Source organism: Coenobita brevimanus, chromosome 6, assembly GCF_032717465.1.
Source record: "Coenobita brevimanus isolate Jiangsu-jjx chromosome 6, ASM3271746v2, whole genome shotgun sequence".
NCBI classification, from domain to species: Eukaryota; Metazoa; Arthropoda; class Malacostraca; order Decapoda; family Coenobitidae; genus Coenobita; species Coenobita brevimanus.
In genome coordinates this window covers 52,779,586-52,795,482 of record NC_136959.1, presented here as the reverse complement: position 1 = coordinate 52,795,482, position 15,897 = coordinate 52,779,586, and the positions used below count along the sequence as shown (strand labels likewise).

At 42.7% G+C, this 15,897-nt stretch overlaps 1 protein-coding gene across 1 annotated transcript in view; it reads left to right on the top strand.

Annotated features, from left to right (window-relative positions):
• The window catches only part of LOC145401224 (uncharacterized), a 107,787-nt gene that overhangs the window by 48,325 nt on the left and 43,565 nt on the right, over positions 1-15,897 (top strand). Inside the window, exons 2-3 of the mRNA XM_080273546.1 lie at positions 381-480; positions 651-953. Of these exons, the coding sequence (XP_080129672.1) occupies positions 411-480; positions 651-953 (373 nt within the window). The 5' untranslated portion in view covers positions 381-410. The remainder of the gene's footprint in view (positions 1-380; positions 481-650; positions 954-15,897) is intronic.

The window sequence follows — 15,897 nt, the reverse complement described above, 5'->3', positions numbered from 1 at the left end:
TGGTTATAAGGTTACCACCCAGGATTGTAAATAATTTCCTGGATTGCAGGAAATAATTTGGTTTTTAGCTACCCTAAACACAGAGTACTGCAACACTACGGTAATTGGGTGGATGATGGGCACCCCCACCCACCTCAAAATGATAAAGGCAAAGGAAGAAATAGGCAGCACAACATCAGGTGAGTGGATGATGGTTGCCACCACCTACCACCACTGTGAAATAGACTGTGATTTTTTCTTTTCAACCTGAGTGATAAGAAGAAAATAGAGCTTAATCAAATCATGGTATGGACATACAGCTTTTTCAAGCACTGTATCCTTTCAGCCAATAAATGTAGAGTTTTATTTTGAAACTCAGTATTTTTATGTGGTCTCAGTAGGTCTGTGTGGTTTAGAACAGGGGAAGCAGCATGGCATGGAATCTTGCACTCTACCTCATGTCAGCCTTTCCATTGGCAGTGGCTTTCCCAGTGTATGATGGTAAGAAGTCCTCCATTGTTTACTGAACTGATTTTGATTTAATATTATGTCATATCTGTATCATCTGTATTTTGTCCATAGTAAGTAATTTCTGTACATGTTATCATAGATTTGTTATGCAGTGTATACATTTTTAAAAATTTAAACTTACAGCATATACAAATCAACAGGTTGCATTGTGCAAAATGGCCTTGACTTGACTATGAAAGGTTTAGCTGTCAACCTTTCTGCTAAAAAATCAAGTGATCCCTCAATGAATGTGTCTTTGTTCAGCAATCAAAACCAGCCTCTATGGACTTCCACCAGCAACAGACTTGATGAATCCAAATGGACACCCATTACACTAAACGTCTATCCAAATATTGAGCTAAAAATAGGAGGACAGACTGTGAATGGGAATGGAACCAAAAGCATCACAGTGCCACCAAGACTTGTAATTGAAGGTGCTCTGCTAATGACAAACTGTCCACAAGGTTGGTACTGTATATTTGCTCCATATGTTGTTTTGGTGAGTGAAACCTTACAGTAAAAAAAAAAAAAAAAAAAAAAAAGTTTGATGAATAGCTAGCATTTCACTGTAGATAAATTATTCAGGATACTAATGAGCTTCAGGTAAATAAGCCACAGATTACTTGGTGGTGGTGTTTTTGCAGTTATCATTATTCTTGTTTTGTCTTTTTGTTACCATTATTCACTCTGGGATGAGAGACACTGGTCACTCTCATCTTAAATGTCAGAACCAAATTGCCTAACCCTGGGCCCCTACGCTCCTTGTGGGGCAACACAGGATTAGATGGTGGTGGTGGTGGTGGTGGTGGTGGTGGTGGTGGTGGTGGTGACGGTGTTGTTGTTGTTGTTGTGCCCCAGGCTCAGCTGGATGTGAACCCAATGGAGTGTATGAAATCAGCTACTTCAGCTGATTATTTCCAAAAATCTTTCATTGAGATTTTGAGCGTTTCCAGAATTCTTTCATTGATATTTTGTTGGAAGATTGTTGTGAAAGCTAGGCGCACGAGTTGAAAAGTGTGTTGTGGTGTGTTCATTTTGTTTCATTTGTAAATGCTGCAAGATGCCTGCATACATCAATCTTGGTAATCTAATTACAGCACTTTATAGTACTTGATTTCTAGCAGCCTCTTTACTCAATCTTGTATCCCTGCGGTCACTTGTGGGGCTGCATTATAGTGAAGGCAACTTAGATTTGTTTGTGAGTTGTATTTTGTAATGGTATTGAGGCCAGCATTGGTGATGGCCACATCATAGTCTAGCTAGGCATTTTCTGATGGATGAATGTCTGGTGGGGGCTTACCATAAATGTTGTTTGTTGGGAGGTTTTGAATGACTGTGGTGGTTATTTGTTGTGCATATGTTTGTGCAGTGTAGTGCTAGGTGAAGGGGAAGGGATGTTGTTGAGGCATTCTCTGTAGTGTTGGGAAGTTGTACTTTTGTTTCTTTGTGGTGGTGGGGTAGTGCAACATAAAGTTACATAAATGAGAGGGACCCTAAGCTGAAGCAGTGAATTGTGTACTTTTCCCTCTTGTGTGTCATTGATTGAGAATTTTTCGTGTCTTGGTGCAACTGATCTATACTTGTGGTCTCTATACATTCTGTTAGTATTGCTAAGACCTTGTTTTGAGCATATTTAAACTTTTCCGAGTTTGTGGCTGTCGTAGTAAGGACCTGGCTTTTGTTCCCATAAGTCATTATTGTTCAGATGTAATATTTATGGATTGCTTTCATTGATTTCTTCGGTTGTCTGAAGAAAGTGCCTGTGAATGTTTTCAAGGCACTGAGTCACAAGATGCCTTTCAGTCAGCATTATTTGTGTGATGAGAAAAAGTCATACAGGCATGCCCCTATATCCAGCGGTGTTGTGTCCTGGTGAGAGTGTTCGGACAGCGAGTTGCTGGATATTGAAGCAGTTTTCCCTATAAGATACTGATGAAAAGCCAGAGATGCATTCCAGGGCCAAACCCAAACTCACTTATACCTTACTCAGTCAATAGAGACTGACACAGAAACACCATAGGTAATGTTATTACCCTCATAGACAATACTATTGCTAAAGAATGGGACATCAAACATTACATATGCAGGAAGGTAATGCATGAAGGTAAGGTGGTGTGAGGTGTAATGATGAGATGCATCACTGCAACAGATGCAGTGAGAGCGGACAAGCCTGGGCCAGTGTTACCAGCTCCTCCACACTGGTAAGCCCTGTGTCTATAGTGAAGTTACCCTACATCACTCATTATTATCCTGTGGCTTAGGGAAAAATTTCAAATTACACTATTATTATTTTATAGGCTGTAATTTTATGTGAAGGAATAAAAGACTTTCCCCTACCATTCTGCATGACTTACAGTTATTATGATGCAAATCAATCAACTTTCCTTCATAAACAGTTATCAGAAGCCTAGTGGTACTGTGGGCAGAAATCACCAGCGACGTATGTTCCTTGCGAGCTAAAGTTCAGACACCCAGAGATGACACGAAGTTTTTCATTTAATGTTTAATGTTATCAGGAGCACTGACTTGCCAGGTACATAGTGTCAGCCATCCTACACTTCAAAAGGTGTAATATGAGATAGTATTTATTATTGCCTTGAGATTACATTAAACTTTGCATTTTTGCTTTGTGATGACAAATAAATCATTCACAGTGGACTTGAGATTGAACAGTCAGGAAGAGATTAAGTTAATGAGACTGCACACACATCAAAACAATCTTGTTAAACTGAATTCTTTATAGTAAGGACCATTCATTATCAATAAGGGGTGATTGTAATTAAAAAATATATATTACTGTATTTAGCATATGAAAGGTTCTGTCATTTCTACTCTACTGGCAATTTTTATTATGATAATTTCACAATTACCCTACTATCTGATCTAATTTAGTAAAATTACTCTATCGCCCTAAGTGTTTGAAAAATTGGCTCAATTGCCCTACACGTGGGGTAGTTACCCTTCGGTTGGCAACACTGGCCTGGACCAGGCAGGCAGCGCGCTAGCTGGGATGGGGGAGAGCGGGGGGATGGGAAGGGAGTCATGCCTGGTGACCCATGTCTATACTGACTGGCCAGGTGACTTCAACCATTCGGTAGGGTGGCAGACAGCCATTTTTGCTCATCTGGTGGGTTAGGTGCTATTACCAGGGCGCAGCTCGAAAGGCCGGCCGGGCGACTTTGACTGTTCGGTGAGGAGGCGGATGGCCATTTTTGCTCACCTGGTGGGGGGGGGCTTGGGGACAGGGGGAGAAGTGAGGGGATGGAGGGAGGTCTGGGAAAGCTCTGTGTTTGGACACATATGTTTTAAACCTAGGGATCGGCAGAGTGTTCAGACTAACAGATCATCGGCCGTTCAGATTGTGGGAATGTTCCCCAATTTCTTTTGTTCAGTGTAACGAGTGCTTAGTTATTGGGTCGCTGGATATCAGGGTATTGCTGTACTTATTCAAAGTAGGTCTAAGAATTTTGGAATGTGTCTCCAGGAACATAGCTAGTTAAAGAGGGAGATATGAGGGCTGTGTATGAGATATTTCTTTGTTTGGAATGAAGAAAGTGATAGTTAATTTAGTTGTTGAAGCAGTCACTGTTTTGTGTAAGCCAGTGTATATTAGTAAGTATAGGTATTATTGGCACTGGTGTGCTATTTGTTGAGTTTTGGAGTGTTATGAAGCTATTACTATGTCATCAGCATAGGATGGTATGGTTACTGAAAGGGGGGGAGGGGTTGATAGGTCACAGACAAAAAGGTACCACTTGGTAGTACAGTAGACCCTCACCATAACAACCCCAGTATGGCGTATTGTGCAGTTAACAGATGCCACAAACGCCACCAAACTTTCATTGGCTATAATGAACAGTGTTTGTTAAATAGGGTGGAATGGGGTGCAATACATGTGTTTCCTATCCATTTTACTCCAACCTGGCCTGAAATTGCCCTCTATCCATTGCAGTTGCTGAGTTGTTATAACAGACTATAGTAATACTGTACTAGTCATAAAGAAGTGCTGTGACAAGGATATGAAATAAGCTGCAAAAGGGCAAAGGATAATCTAGATGTAACGTGTCTTATCATTGATTCACGCACAAGTTTGTTCTTCATCATTCATATATATAAAGGCAGTTCTCCATGTTGCTGTATCTCTAACAGCCTCTCTATTGAGTTATTTATCCCTGAGGTCACATTCTGTGACCTTATCCCAGGTCTTTTTCAGTCTGACTCTTGCTACAATACACTTAACATTCACACCTCTCACCTCCACACACAGTTGTTATTCTCCTTCCTCTTCGTATGCCCAAACCATCCCAGTCTACCCTATCTCATCACAACACCAATACATTCAAGTCCTTTCAACTCTCCATTCTAAATCCTAGGCCTGTCACTGAAGGATGTATTACACAGCCATCTAATCATTTTCACTTCTGGATGTTTGAAGCTGTGAATATGCTCCTCCTTTACTGCTCAAGTCTCACTCCCATAATAGCATTATACTCCTAACAAAGGACCCCTTAGCATGGAGGGAGAACCTGCTTGGTATCAGGAGGGACAACAACTCCTTGAACTTCTTCCAGCCATTCCTTATCGTTGTCACTGAGCTACCTCCAATCCCACCCCCGGAATATATCGTTTCCTTTTTAAAGGGTCCAACATGCTTGCATGTGTCGGCCTTGGTCACCTAATGGCGGCTCTTCACACTGCACGATCCATTGCAGCCTCCCTGTTCAGTCCCTTAACCCTGAGGTCACACTTAATGACCTCGTCCCATGTCTCTCTCGGTCTACCCCTCATAACCCCATCCCCAATATTAACACTTCTCACCTTCCTCACCCAATTATCATCCCCCATCCTCTCCACATGTCCAAACCATCTCTACCTCTCCTCATCACAACACCAATACACTCCAGTCCCATCCTACCTCTCAACTCTTCCATCGTAAACCCTGCCCCTCCAGGCCTTGGACGCAGTGACGCACTGCACATCCACCTAATCATTGTCATTTCTGTACATCTGAGCCGGCAAATATCTTCCTCCTTCGCTGCCCAGGTCTCACCATACAGCATTAAAACTCCTAACACATGCTGCATACAGAGGCCCCTTAGCACATAGGGAGAGTCCTCTCAATGTCAGGAGAGGCAAGAGCTCCCTGAACTTCTTCCAACCACTTCTCACCCTAGCCACAGAGCTAGCTCCAGCCCCACCTCCAGCACACAACATGTCTCCCAAATAACAAAACTCTTCCACACACTCAAGAGATTCACCAGCAAGTTCAATCCTTTCACGTCTGACAATCTCCACCTGCTCACCCCAACATGCCGTACACATAAAATCAGCATTATCTCGCAGTCTGCCTCTGATACCACTACATCTCTTATGCACCCATTTATCACAAACACCGCACAAGATGGAATTACTTCCCACGCCCTTGAGGCAAACTGCACATGGCCACTCTCCCTCGTCATTGACAGTACCGCCACCAACCCTAGATATCATCACTTTTGTTTATCTGCATTTACCCTTAAACCCTTGTGCTACCATGCCATCTCTCCACTTCCTAAACCTTTCCTTCGCCTCCCTTTCATTCTCTGCAATCAACACCAAATCATCAGCATACAACAACTCCCACGGGAGTCCGTTTCTAAAGTCACGTGAAAGGGCTTCAAGTACCATGATAAACAACATGGGACTCAGGACTGACCCCTGATGCACACCAACATTCACGGAAAACTCATCGCTCAAATCTCCATTCACTCTTACCTGGGTGTGAGCACCCACATACATAGCCATAACCACCCTAACCAGCCACTCCTCCAAGCCAAGCTTCCTCATTGCCCACTTCACCACCTCTCTAGGGACTCTGTCATAGGCCTTTTCCAAATCAACAAAAACAAAATAAAGATCCCTTCTCCTACCAATATATTTTTCCAGAAGCTGTCGAACAATGAATATATCATCAGTGGTCCCCCTACCTGGCATAAACCCAAACTGCATCTCATCAATATTCACTCTTTCTCTAATCATACCTTCTAAAACTCTCTCCATTACCTTCATTATCTGATCTAAAAGCTTTATACCTCTATAATTTCCTCTTTCCAGGGCATCACCCTTCCCTTTATACACATTTACAATTACACTCTTCAGGCAATCATCTGGGACAACACACTCATAAATAATCCTATTTATCAGGTCAGTGACTAACCTCACCCATATATCGCCTGAGGCCTTCAACATTTCGGCAGTCAACCCAGCCACACTTGCTGCCTTCCCCACCTTCATCCTGCCTATTGCCTCACTCACAGTAGCAGCATCAATCAAAGGCCAAGGGCCAGACACTGGATCTGCTGGCTCCAAACCTTCCCTGTCCCAGTCAGACTCCTCATTCAACAACCGGTTATAATGCTCTCTCCATATATCTTTAATATCCTCACTGTTCACCACTACCCTTCCTTCATCATTCTTTACACACTGCTCACCTATAATATCCCGATTATCCCTCTTCACCTGATCTGCCACCCCAAATATCATATTTTTCCTTTCCCCATGATTTAGGTTATCAAGTAATAGTCTCTGTGACTCAGACTTTGCCCTGTATACCTCTCTTCTAGCCCTCCGCTTGGCAGCCAAATATTCTTCTTTGCTACCACCCTTCTTCCATTCCCGGAAAAGCCTTCTTTTCTCCTTAACTGCAGCTTTTACACCCTCATCCCACCACCAAGTTACTTTATGTCTTGGTGGTCCTCTTGTCCAGCCACATGTTATATCAGTAACTCTCAAGAAATTGTTCTTGAGGGCTCTGTACTGTTCATTAATGCCTCTGTCTACAGCTCCCTGTTCAGCCACCACTCTCCTCAACTCGCTATAGAAGGCATCCCTTACTACTTGGTTTTACAGCTTCCATATTTTCCTCCTAGGTACATAAGTCCTCTTTTTCATCACTTGTTCTTTAAGCACCATATCACAAATCAATAGTTTGTGCTGCTGAACACACTCCTCACTTCCTACAACTTTAACATCCCTCACTAACTTCCTATCGGCCCTCCTAACCAGAAAATAATCTATCTGACTGCTATTTCCCCCAGACTCATACGTAATTAACCTACTGTCTCTTTTCCTAAAATATGTGTTGCACACAATCATGTCCGTTGCCTCCCCAAACTCGAGTATCCTTTCCCCTTCTGCATTCCTTATACCATACGCACATCCCCCATGCACTCCTTCATAACCTTGTGCTGCTTCACCTACATGACCATTTAAGTCTCCTCCCAAAATCACTATCTCATCATCCTGCATACCACCCACTACATGTATTAAATCATCCCAAAATCTATCTTTCTCTGCTACATCCAGTCCTGCCTGTGGATCATATGCTGATATGATCTCAGCTATCTTTCTACCCAACAGAATTTTCACTACCAATATCCTATTGCTTACCCTCAGAACATTCATAACATATTCCACCCATTTCTCTGCAACCATCACGCCAACACCTCCATATCCGTTTGTCCCCCCCTGCCGAAACAGCTTACACCAACAGTCCTTCCCAACAGTCTTTCTGGCTGATCCACCCCTGTACTGTCCCCTAAATAACAATACTCCTCCACATTCTCAAGAGACTCTCCAGCAAGATTATTCTTTCCCACCTCTCTGCCTCTGTAGGCTGTCTTACACACACTGCACACATAAACTCAGCATTATATTGCAGCCTACATTATAATACCACGACTGTTCATCTCTTATGTGCCCACTTTTCATAAACTCTGCACAGTATGGAGTTACTGCCCACGCCTTTGTGACAAACTGTGCACGGCCACACTCTCTTTACTTTGATGGCACCACCCTAGATATCATCACTTTTGTTTTGTCTGCATTTATTCTCAATCCCTTGTACCCTATTCTGTCTCTATACTTCCTAAATCTTTCCTCCACTATCTTCACATTCTCCACAATCAGCACCAAACATCAGCATACAACACCTCCAATGGGAGTCCAGTTCTTAGGTCCAGTAAGAGTGTTTCAATTGCCATGGTAAACAATAAAAGGCTTAAAACTGATTCCTGGTGCACAACAACATTAACAGAAAATTTGTTATTCAAACCTCCATTCATTCTCACCTGGGTGCGAGAACCCTCATACATTGCCATGGTCACTCTAACCAACCAGTACTCAGTCTCAGGCTTTCTCATTGCCCATGTCATCACCTTCCTAGGCACTCTGTCAAAGGCCTTCACCAAATGAGCTACAGCAATATAAAAGCCGTCTGTCTTCCTTCCTATACATTTTTCCTGAAGGTGTCTGACAGTGAATATTACATCAGTGGACCCCTTTGTCTGGCATAAACCCCAAGGCATCCCATCAATATTCACTCTTTCTGTTATCATACCTTCCAGGACTCTATTACCTTCCTTATCTGGTTGAAAAGCTGTATACCTCTATAATTTCCTCTTTCCAGGGCAACACCCTTCCCATTATACAAATTTACAGTCATGTTTTTCAGCTGATCATCTGAAATGACACTCTCATATATATAATAGAATTCATCAAACCAATAAATAAACCCACTCCTATATCTCCGGGATCTTCAACATCTCAATAGTTAACCCAAACACATCCACCACCTTCCTCAACTGCATGTTGCTGATTTCCCTTATCAACCAAAGGTCAAGAACCAAACACTGGATCCACTGACTCCAAACCTTCCCTGTACCAATCAAACTCCTCATACTGCAACTGGCTGTAATGCTTTCTTCAAGCATCCTTAATATCCTCATTATTCACCGCAGCCCTTCCTTCATCATTCTTCACACACTGCTTACCTATAATATCCCCACTTTCTCAGATGATCTGTTTAGCCACCTTAAATACCACATTCCTCCTTTCAGGATTATTTAGGCCATCCAGTAAAATTCTCAGAGACTTAGAGTTTGCCCTGTATAGCTTCTTTCTGGCTCTTCGCTCAACTGTTATCACTGCTTTCCACTCTCAAAAAGACTTTCTTTTCTCTTTGAGTCTTCTGCATTCTCATCCCACCACCACATTACCATACATCTTGGTGGGCCCCTTGTCCATTCACATACCAAATCAGTAATGCTGAAGAGATTGTATTGTTTATTTACACATTTGTTTGTGGCCCGATGTTCAGCCACCACACTATTCATCTTGCTATAGAAGACATCCCTTTCTGCTTGGTTTTTCTATCTATCTATCTGTTGCCAGACGCCATAATCCCATAAGGGGTGGTCATTTGACCCTGAGTTATTTGTTTTACAGAGAGGGGCACTAACCCTCTACCAACCCACTTGTTGACACGTAGGGAGCACGTATGGTTTGGTTATATGGTTACCACCCAGTGTTGTAAATGGTTTCTTGGCTTACAGGAAACCATTTGGCTTGTCACTCAATGTAAAGCCACCTGTAATGGAAAGAAAAGCAATAAGAAGTTACAGAAAAGATGGGAGAAATAGGAAGAGAGGAGGGCAGACACAGAAAAACAAAGATAAAGGCTAAGGAAGAAGTAGGCAGCACTACATCAAATGAGTGGATGATGGTCGCAACCACTTCTACATTTTTTTCCTGGATACACAGGTCCTTTTCTCCATTACCTGATTCTTTAGTACTGTAACATGTCACATGTTAGTAATTTGTATTGCTATACACATTCTCTGTCCCCTAAAACCTCTATATCATTTACCATCCTCCTGTCAGCCCTCCCAGCCAAGAAATGCTCAGTCTGGCTTCTATTACCCCAGATTAATTAGTGAGCAGTCTACTCTCTGTCTGTTCTTAAAATATGTTGCATACAACAATGTTCATTGTTCCTGCAAAGTCTAGTATTCTGCCAGTTGTTTGAACTGACTTTTTTCTCGGGTTGGTGGGTGACACAGTCAATATGACTGAATAGTCAGTGGCCTGTAATGTTTCTCAGCAGCAGGGCCCAAAGGCATCTCTCCTTGGCCTTGGATGTTGTTACCTGTTTCATGGGACACCAAACACATGCATACTTACATCTGCTTGTTGTTGTTGTTGTTGTTGTTGTGATGTTGGTGGTGGTTGTGGTGGTGGTGGTACTGGGAAACTTTGAATTGTACTTTCAGTGTGCCCTTATTGGCTGACATAAAATATTCATCATTGTCACAGCCCATCCTTCCCATTCCTCTCTGCCCTCATCATTATCTCATTTTTTTTTTTTTTTTTTTTTTTTTCCCACATCAGACCTCTTGGAGATATCTGTGACATACACCCTCCCACTGCCAGTGCTGCACCTTTTGTATTACAAATTTTCACGCATTTATCCTATCCTTTACCATTACCCACCATGATTTTGTTTCATCCCACATACTTTTTTGCTCCTGTACCTTTGACTTGTGACTTACCAGACTACCTTCAAAGCCCATCTTTACTAAATACACTTCTCTCAGCATCCCCTTCCCTTCTTGCTCCTCTCTGCTCACCTCATTTACCTCTACTGTGATATGGTGAGAGTGTTTCATAAAACTGCTTCAACAGCTAACCAACTTTCAACCTCACATATTCACAAGCTATATTTCACCCACTTCAACCCCACCACCCACTGCTGTATCATTCCAACCCATCCTACCCACTCAGTCTGAAAGACCTCAATTGACATATCTCAACACCCTCCACACTGATTGGGCTGATTTTTGGCAGTCTTCGAATGCATGATGTGAAGCTGTCTTTTTTTTACCTGAGTCGATCACATGTACCTTAGAGATCCTGAAAGAATATGACGTGAACTATCATATCCCTAAAACTGCTGCACTGATGGAAGTGATGCTTAGCAAACATATTTACCGGTAAAACCAGAACTGATAAACTGTATGATGACCCTGAAGGACCCGAAAAGTTCTAAAGGGACTTAAAATAACTGAAGCAGACATAAATTCATCTACTTTGATCTAAGCATTAGCAGACTATGCCATTAAACCAGCCAGGGCAGTTTTCGGCCAGATAGACCCACATTTTCAAGTGATGAAACTGAGTGAGTGAGTGAGTGGGGAATATGTGAGTCAGTGAATGAAGTGAGTGGGGAGTGAGTAAATGAGTGAGTGAGAGTATGTAAGTGGATGAGTGAATGGGAATTTATGCATAAATGAGTGACTGGGAAGTGACTGATGAAGTGGGGAATGAGTGAGGAGCAAGTGAGTGAGTGAGTGGGGAGTGTAAATGAGTGGGAAGAGTTAATGAGTGTCTTAGGGGAGAGAGTGAGTGAGTAGGAAATGAGTGAGTGAGTATTGAGTAAGGGAGTGGGGAGTGAGTGAGTAATTGAGTGATGGTTAGTGAGTGGAAAATATTTGAGTGTGAGATTGAGGAAAGAGGGAGGGAATAGTTGTGTGGGTGAGTGTGTGTGGGTGATTGGGTTGCAAGTAAGTGTATGAATGGGGAGTGAGTGTATGAGTTCAGAGTGAGTGAGTGAAATTAGTGGGAAAAGAGAAAAGAGTTAAGTGAATATGGGTAGAATAAGTGAGTGGTACTGGAGTACTATGGAGAGTTGGAGTAGATAAAGTGAATGCAGACAGAGGGAGGGAGGGAAGGAAAGAATGAAGATAAAGCTGCGTGATGAGTTGTTTTAGGGGGAGGGAGAAGGGAAGTGAGTGAAAGAGAGAAAAAGTGACTGAGCAAGGAAGAAGTGGGAAGTAAAATGGAGTCTGACTTTTGTGGAAGATGTTGGGAAAAATAAATAGAAAGAAAATAGGAAAAGGGAAGATGGGAGGGGAGTGTGGTGGTACTGTGAGCTGTGGACTGGAGAGAAGTGAAGGGATATTGGGAAGAGAAGAAGTAGTGAGAAGACAAGTAGGGGAAGAAAGGAGGAGGTGTGGACAGGAGAGGAGGGAGGGGTTAAGGGACTGTAGCATGGAAGGGCTGAGGAGAGGAAAGGAGAAGGAAGAGCAGGGAAAAAAAGAAGTGAAAAGATAAAAAAGATGGGAGAATAAGGGGAGGAATATAGAGGAAAAGAGGAAAGGATATGGGAGGTGAGGAAACAGGTTAGGTTTGAGGGGTGGGATGTGGTGAGAGGAGGAAGAAAGGGATGAGGGGTAAGAAGAGGGAGAAGATGAGGGGAGGAAAGTAGGGAATGGTGAGCAAAATGAGAGATGGAGAAGTGATGAGGGATGGGAGCTTGTTATAGGATATGATTCACAAAGAGATGATGTGAGGGGAAAGGGGAAGTACTAAGGGAAGTGGTGAGTATAATACAGTACATGGCTGGAGAAAAGAAGTGGGGAATAAGAGAAGGGGTAGGAAAGAGCGGCAGAAAGGAGGAGGGGGAGAGGTAATGGGAAATGTGAAGTATGGGGGGAGGGGAGATCAAGGAGGGAGAAGATGGTGAAGAGAGAAAGGATACAGGACAAGAGAGAGTGTAGAAGGGGAGAGATGCAGAATTCTAAAGGAATACCCAACTGTCTAATTCTATCCTGTCTTTGGGATTAACTTGATTTGTTTGTGTGGATTTGTAGTTGTTCACTTTGTTGTCTCTGGGTGGCTCACCTAACATTTATTTATTTTTTTACCAAGTTTCTAATCTAATCTGATTTCTGCATCCTGACAATACTTTGGTTTCTTTTGACACTCCATTATCTGAGGTTAATTAGGAGGTACCGGAATCAAGTTTAGTGTCTAGACTGATTTCTGCATCCTGAAATATATTTGATTTCTGTCAACACATCATTATCTGGAGTCAGTTATGAATTATCTCTTCTTTCATTGTGCTGTTTATCATCATGACGATATGCCTCCATTCTTTCAATATTCAGTCATTCTACCTACATTTACTTACACTCTAAGCCAAGTTTTGCGGTCAAGGGTAAAGTCTTATAAGTCAACTGTAGTTAAAAATGAAAAATCCCCTTCATTGATTGACAAAAAGAGGCTCATGTGTTCAGAGACTGGCAACATGTTATGCAACAGGAAATTGCAAGAACACACCACCAGAATCTGGTATCACATGCACCAAGTAGGTGCATTCACAAAATACCCTGTGGAGGTACCTAAGTATGGAGTAATGGTATTGAGTACTGTGTGCATGGGATCATATGCTCTGAGTTCATGCATGCACAAAGGAATTCATACCACACTACTGTTGTAGGGCATATTATACTCAGTTGCATAGCCAGAGAGACAGTCATAGTGGCCTTGGTAACCCCTGAAACATGCCTGGCCACCCTAAATTCATGCGGGAATAATTCCAGACTCCCATGAAGATTTCCCTAGGGTCACCTCTTAATGGGCTTGGCCACCCTGCGAAGAAAGTTTCCTATACCTAAGTGTGGAATAATGGTATTTGGTACACTGTATATGGGGTCACATGCACCAAGTTCATGCATATGCAAAGGAATTTATACCACACTCCTGTCTTAAAGCATATACTGTACAATACTCAGTGGCATAGCCAAAGGGATAGCTATGGTGGCCCTGGCTACCCCTTGAAGTATGCCTGGTCACCCCAAATTCCTAGGGGAATAACTCCAAACTCCCATGAAGATTTCTTCATGGGCCACCCCATTTTAAGAATCCTACTTATGTTCCTACATATACAGTGGAGCCCCAGGTTTAGTGACATCTTCATTCACAATTTCATGGTTAGGGATGGCCTGCAAATATTCCCAAACCTCAGGCTTCAAGCAAAAACCCCTCTTCGCTGCGAGAAAACATAAACAAACTTCACGCATGGAATGCGATTGTCACTTGTTCGCCACCGTTGCCATGGGCGTGCTATGCTCCACGCGTTGTGTGTTTATATCTGCTCCCTGAGCCTTTTTTTTCTGTGCCTTGCCGCTCGCATTCCTGGTTTTACTCATCACCTGCCTCGGAAATTACACCCCCATCCCTTCCATTAGGCACCCCACTCCAGCCTTCCAAGTGAGTTTCCATACCTATTGTGTACTTTGTATTAATACTAGTTTCTTTTCAGGTGTGATCAGTAAATTTTACATTGCATAAATGGGTTTTAGGGGGAGTTGGCACACCCAGAACCAATTAGCCTACTTCCCTTAGGATCAATGCCCCAACTTTAGTGGTTTCATGGTTCACAGTACTTTTCACTGAACCAATTAGGCGTGAAACGCAGGGCTCCTCTGTACCACAAGATAAATGACTCACTGTGATAGACAGAGAGACAGATTGTGTGCAGAAATCTAACTGTCCCTCAGTCAGTCACAGGAAATTACCTACTTGGGAATTTATATGCTCAAAGACCAGAGATGTAGTGTAGGATACTTTAGCTCGTGGGATACTTTATGCTTGCATGAACGTGCTGCACATGACACCAGCCCACCAAACATTGCCCAGATGCCTGAATGGCCAGTCCATCACTAGGTCAAGACGTGGTTGAAATGAAGTTCCTAGGATATAACCTGACTTGAATGGATGTGGATGGACTTGAAGTTGCTTGAATTACCTAACTGGATCTGAACTGATGAATACACCTGAATTGATGGTAATATGGATGGGTCTGAATGGATATGAAAGCCATGTATGTACCTAATTATAACTCAGTGATCTTGAAGTGACTGTACTCAGCCTCCTGCACAGATGTAAAGTACTTAAATGGACCCAAAAATGCCCTAAGCATTTTTATAAGACCTGATGGAGTTGAAATGGATGTTGTTGTTGTTGTTGTCTTTGTTGTTGTTGTTGTTGTTTAACCCTGGTCTTTCAGGCCAACCAGGCCCATCAATCATAGGTAAGCAGCTGTTTCTGTGGGGCTGTCCCACATGAGCAATTTGATTACAGTACATACACCATGCAGGGAACCATGACCCCCCCTTGTGGCAGACAATGCCTTGCCAGTGTAACCATACCTTGTAACCCAATACTGTACTATGAAACTGTAACAATGCTATGTAACCATACCGTGTAACCCTATACTGTGTAACCATACATTGATAATATTTTAAACTTGCAAACTAGAACTAACAGTACATAAGTATATAGGTTAACAGTATATGTATCTACTAGTGAGTGCCTATGTGACGAATTATGCACGAATCAGCTCATTTCATAAACTGCAAAGTAAGCATGCCAGCTCCCACCACACTGCTCTCGTTGGGGCACTTGTGGGGCTGGTATAGAACCAGTTGGACCTGCGTTTGTCTGCTCTAAATAAACTTCCATAGAAACTACATCAAGACCTCTGCATTACTCCTAACTGGGGATACGAGAGGGGGTGGAAAAAATTGATGACAGAGGTGAGTCAGATCACATTCACATGTCTCCGTACAGTATATTCTCAGTGAAATAGCCCCTTGGCCACACCTTGCTTGTGCCAGTGCTCTGTTCCTCCTCCAGTCTACACACCTACCACACTCCTCTCCATTCACCTGCCTTGTGGTTGTGTCACTTACCTATTTCTGGGTGAGATCTTCATTCAGTAAGTTCCTGAATATTACCTCTACACCG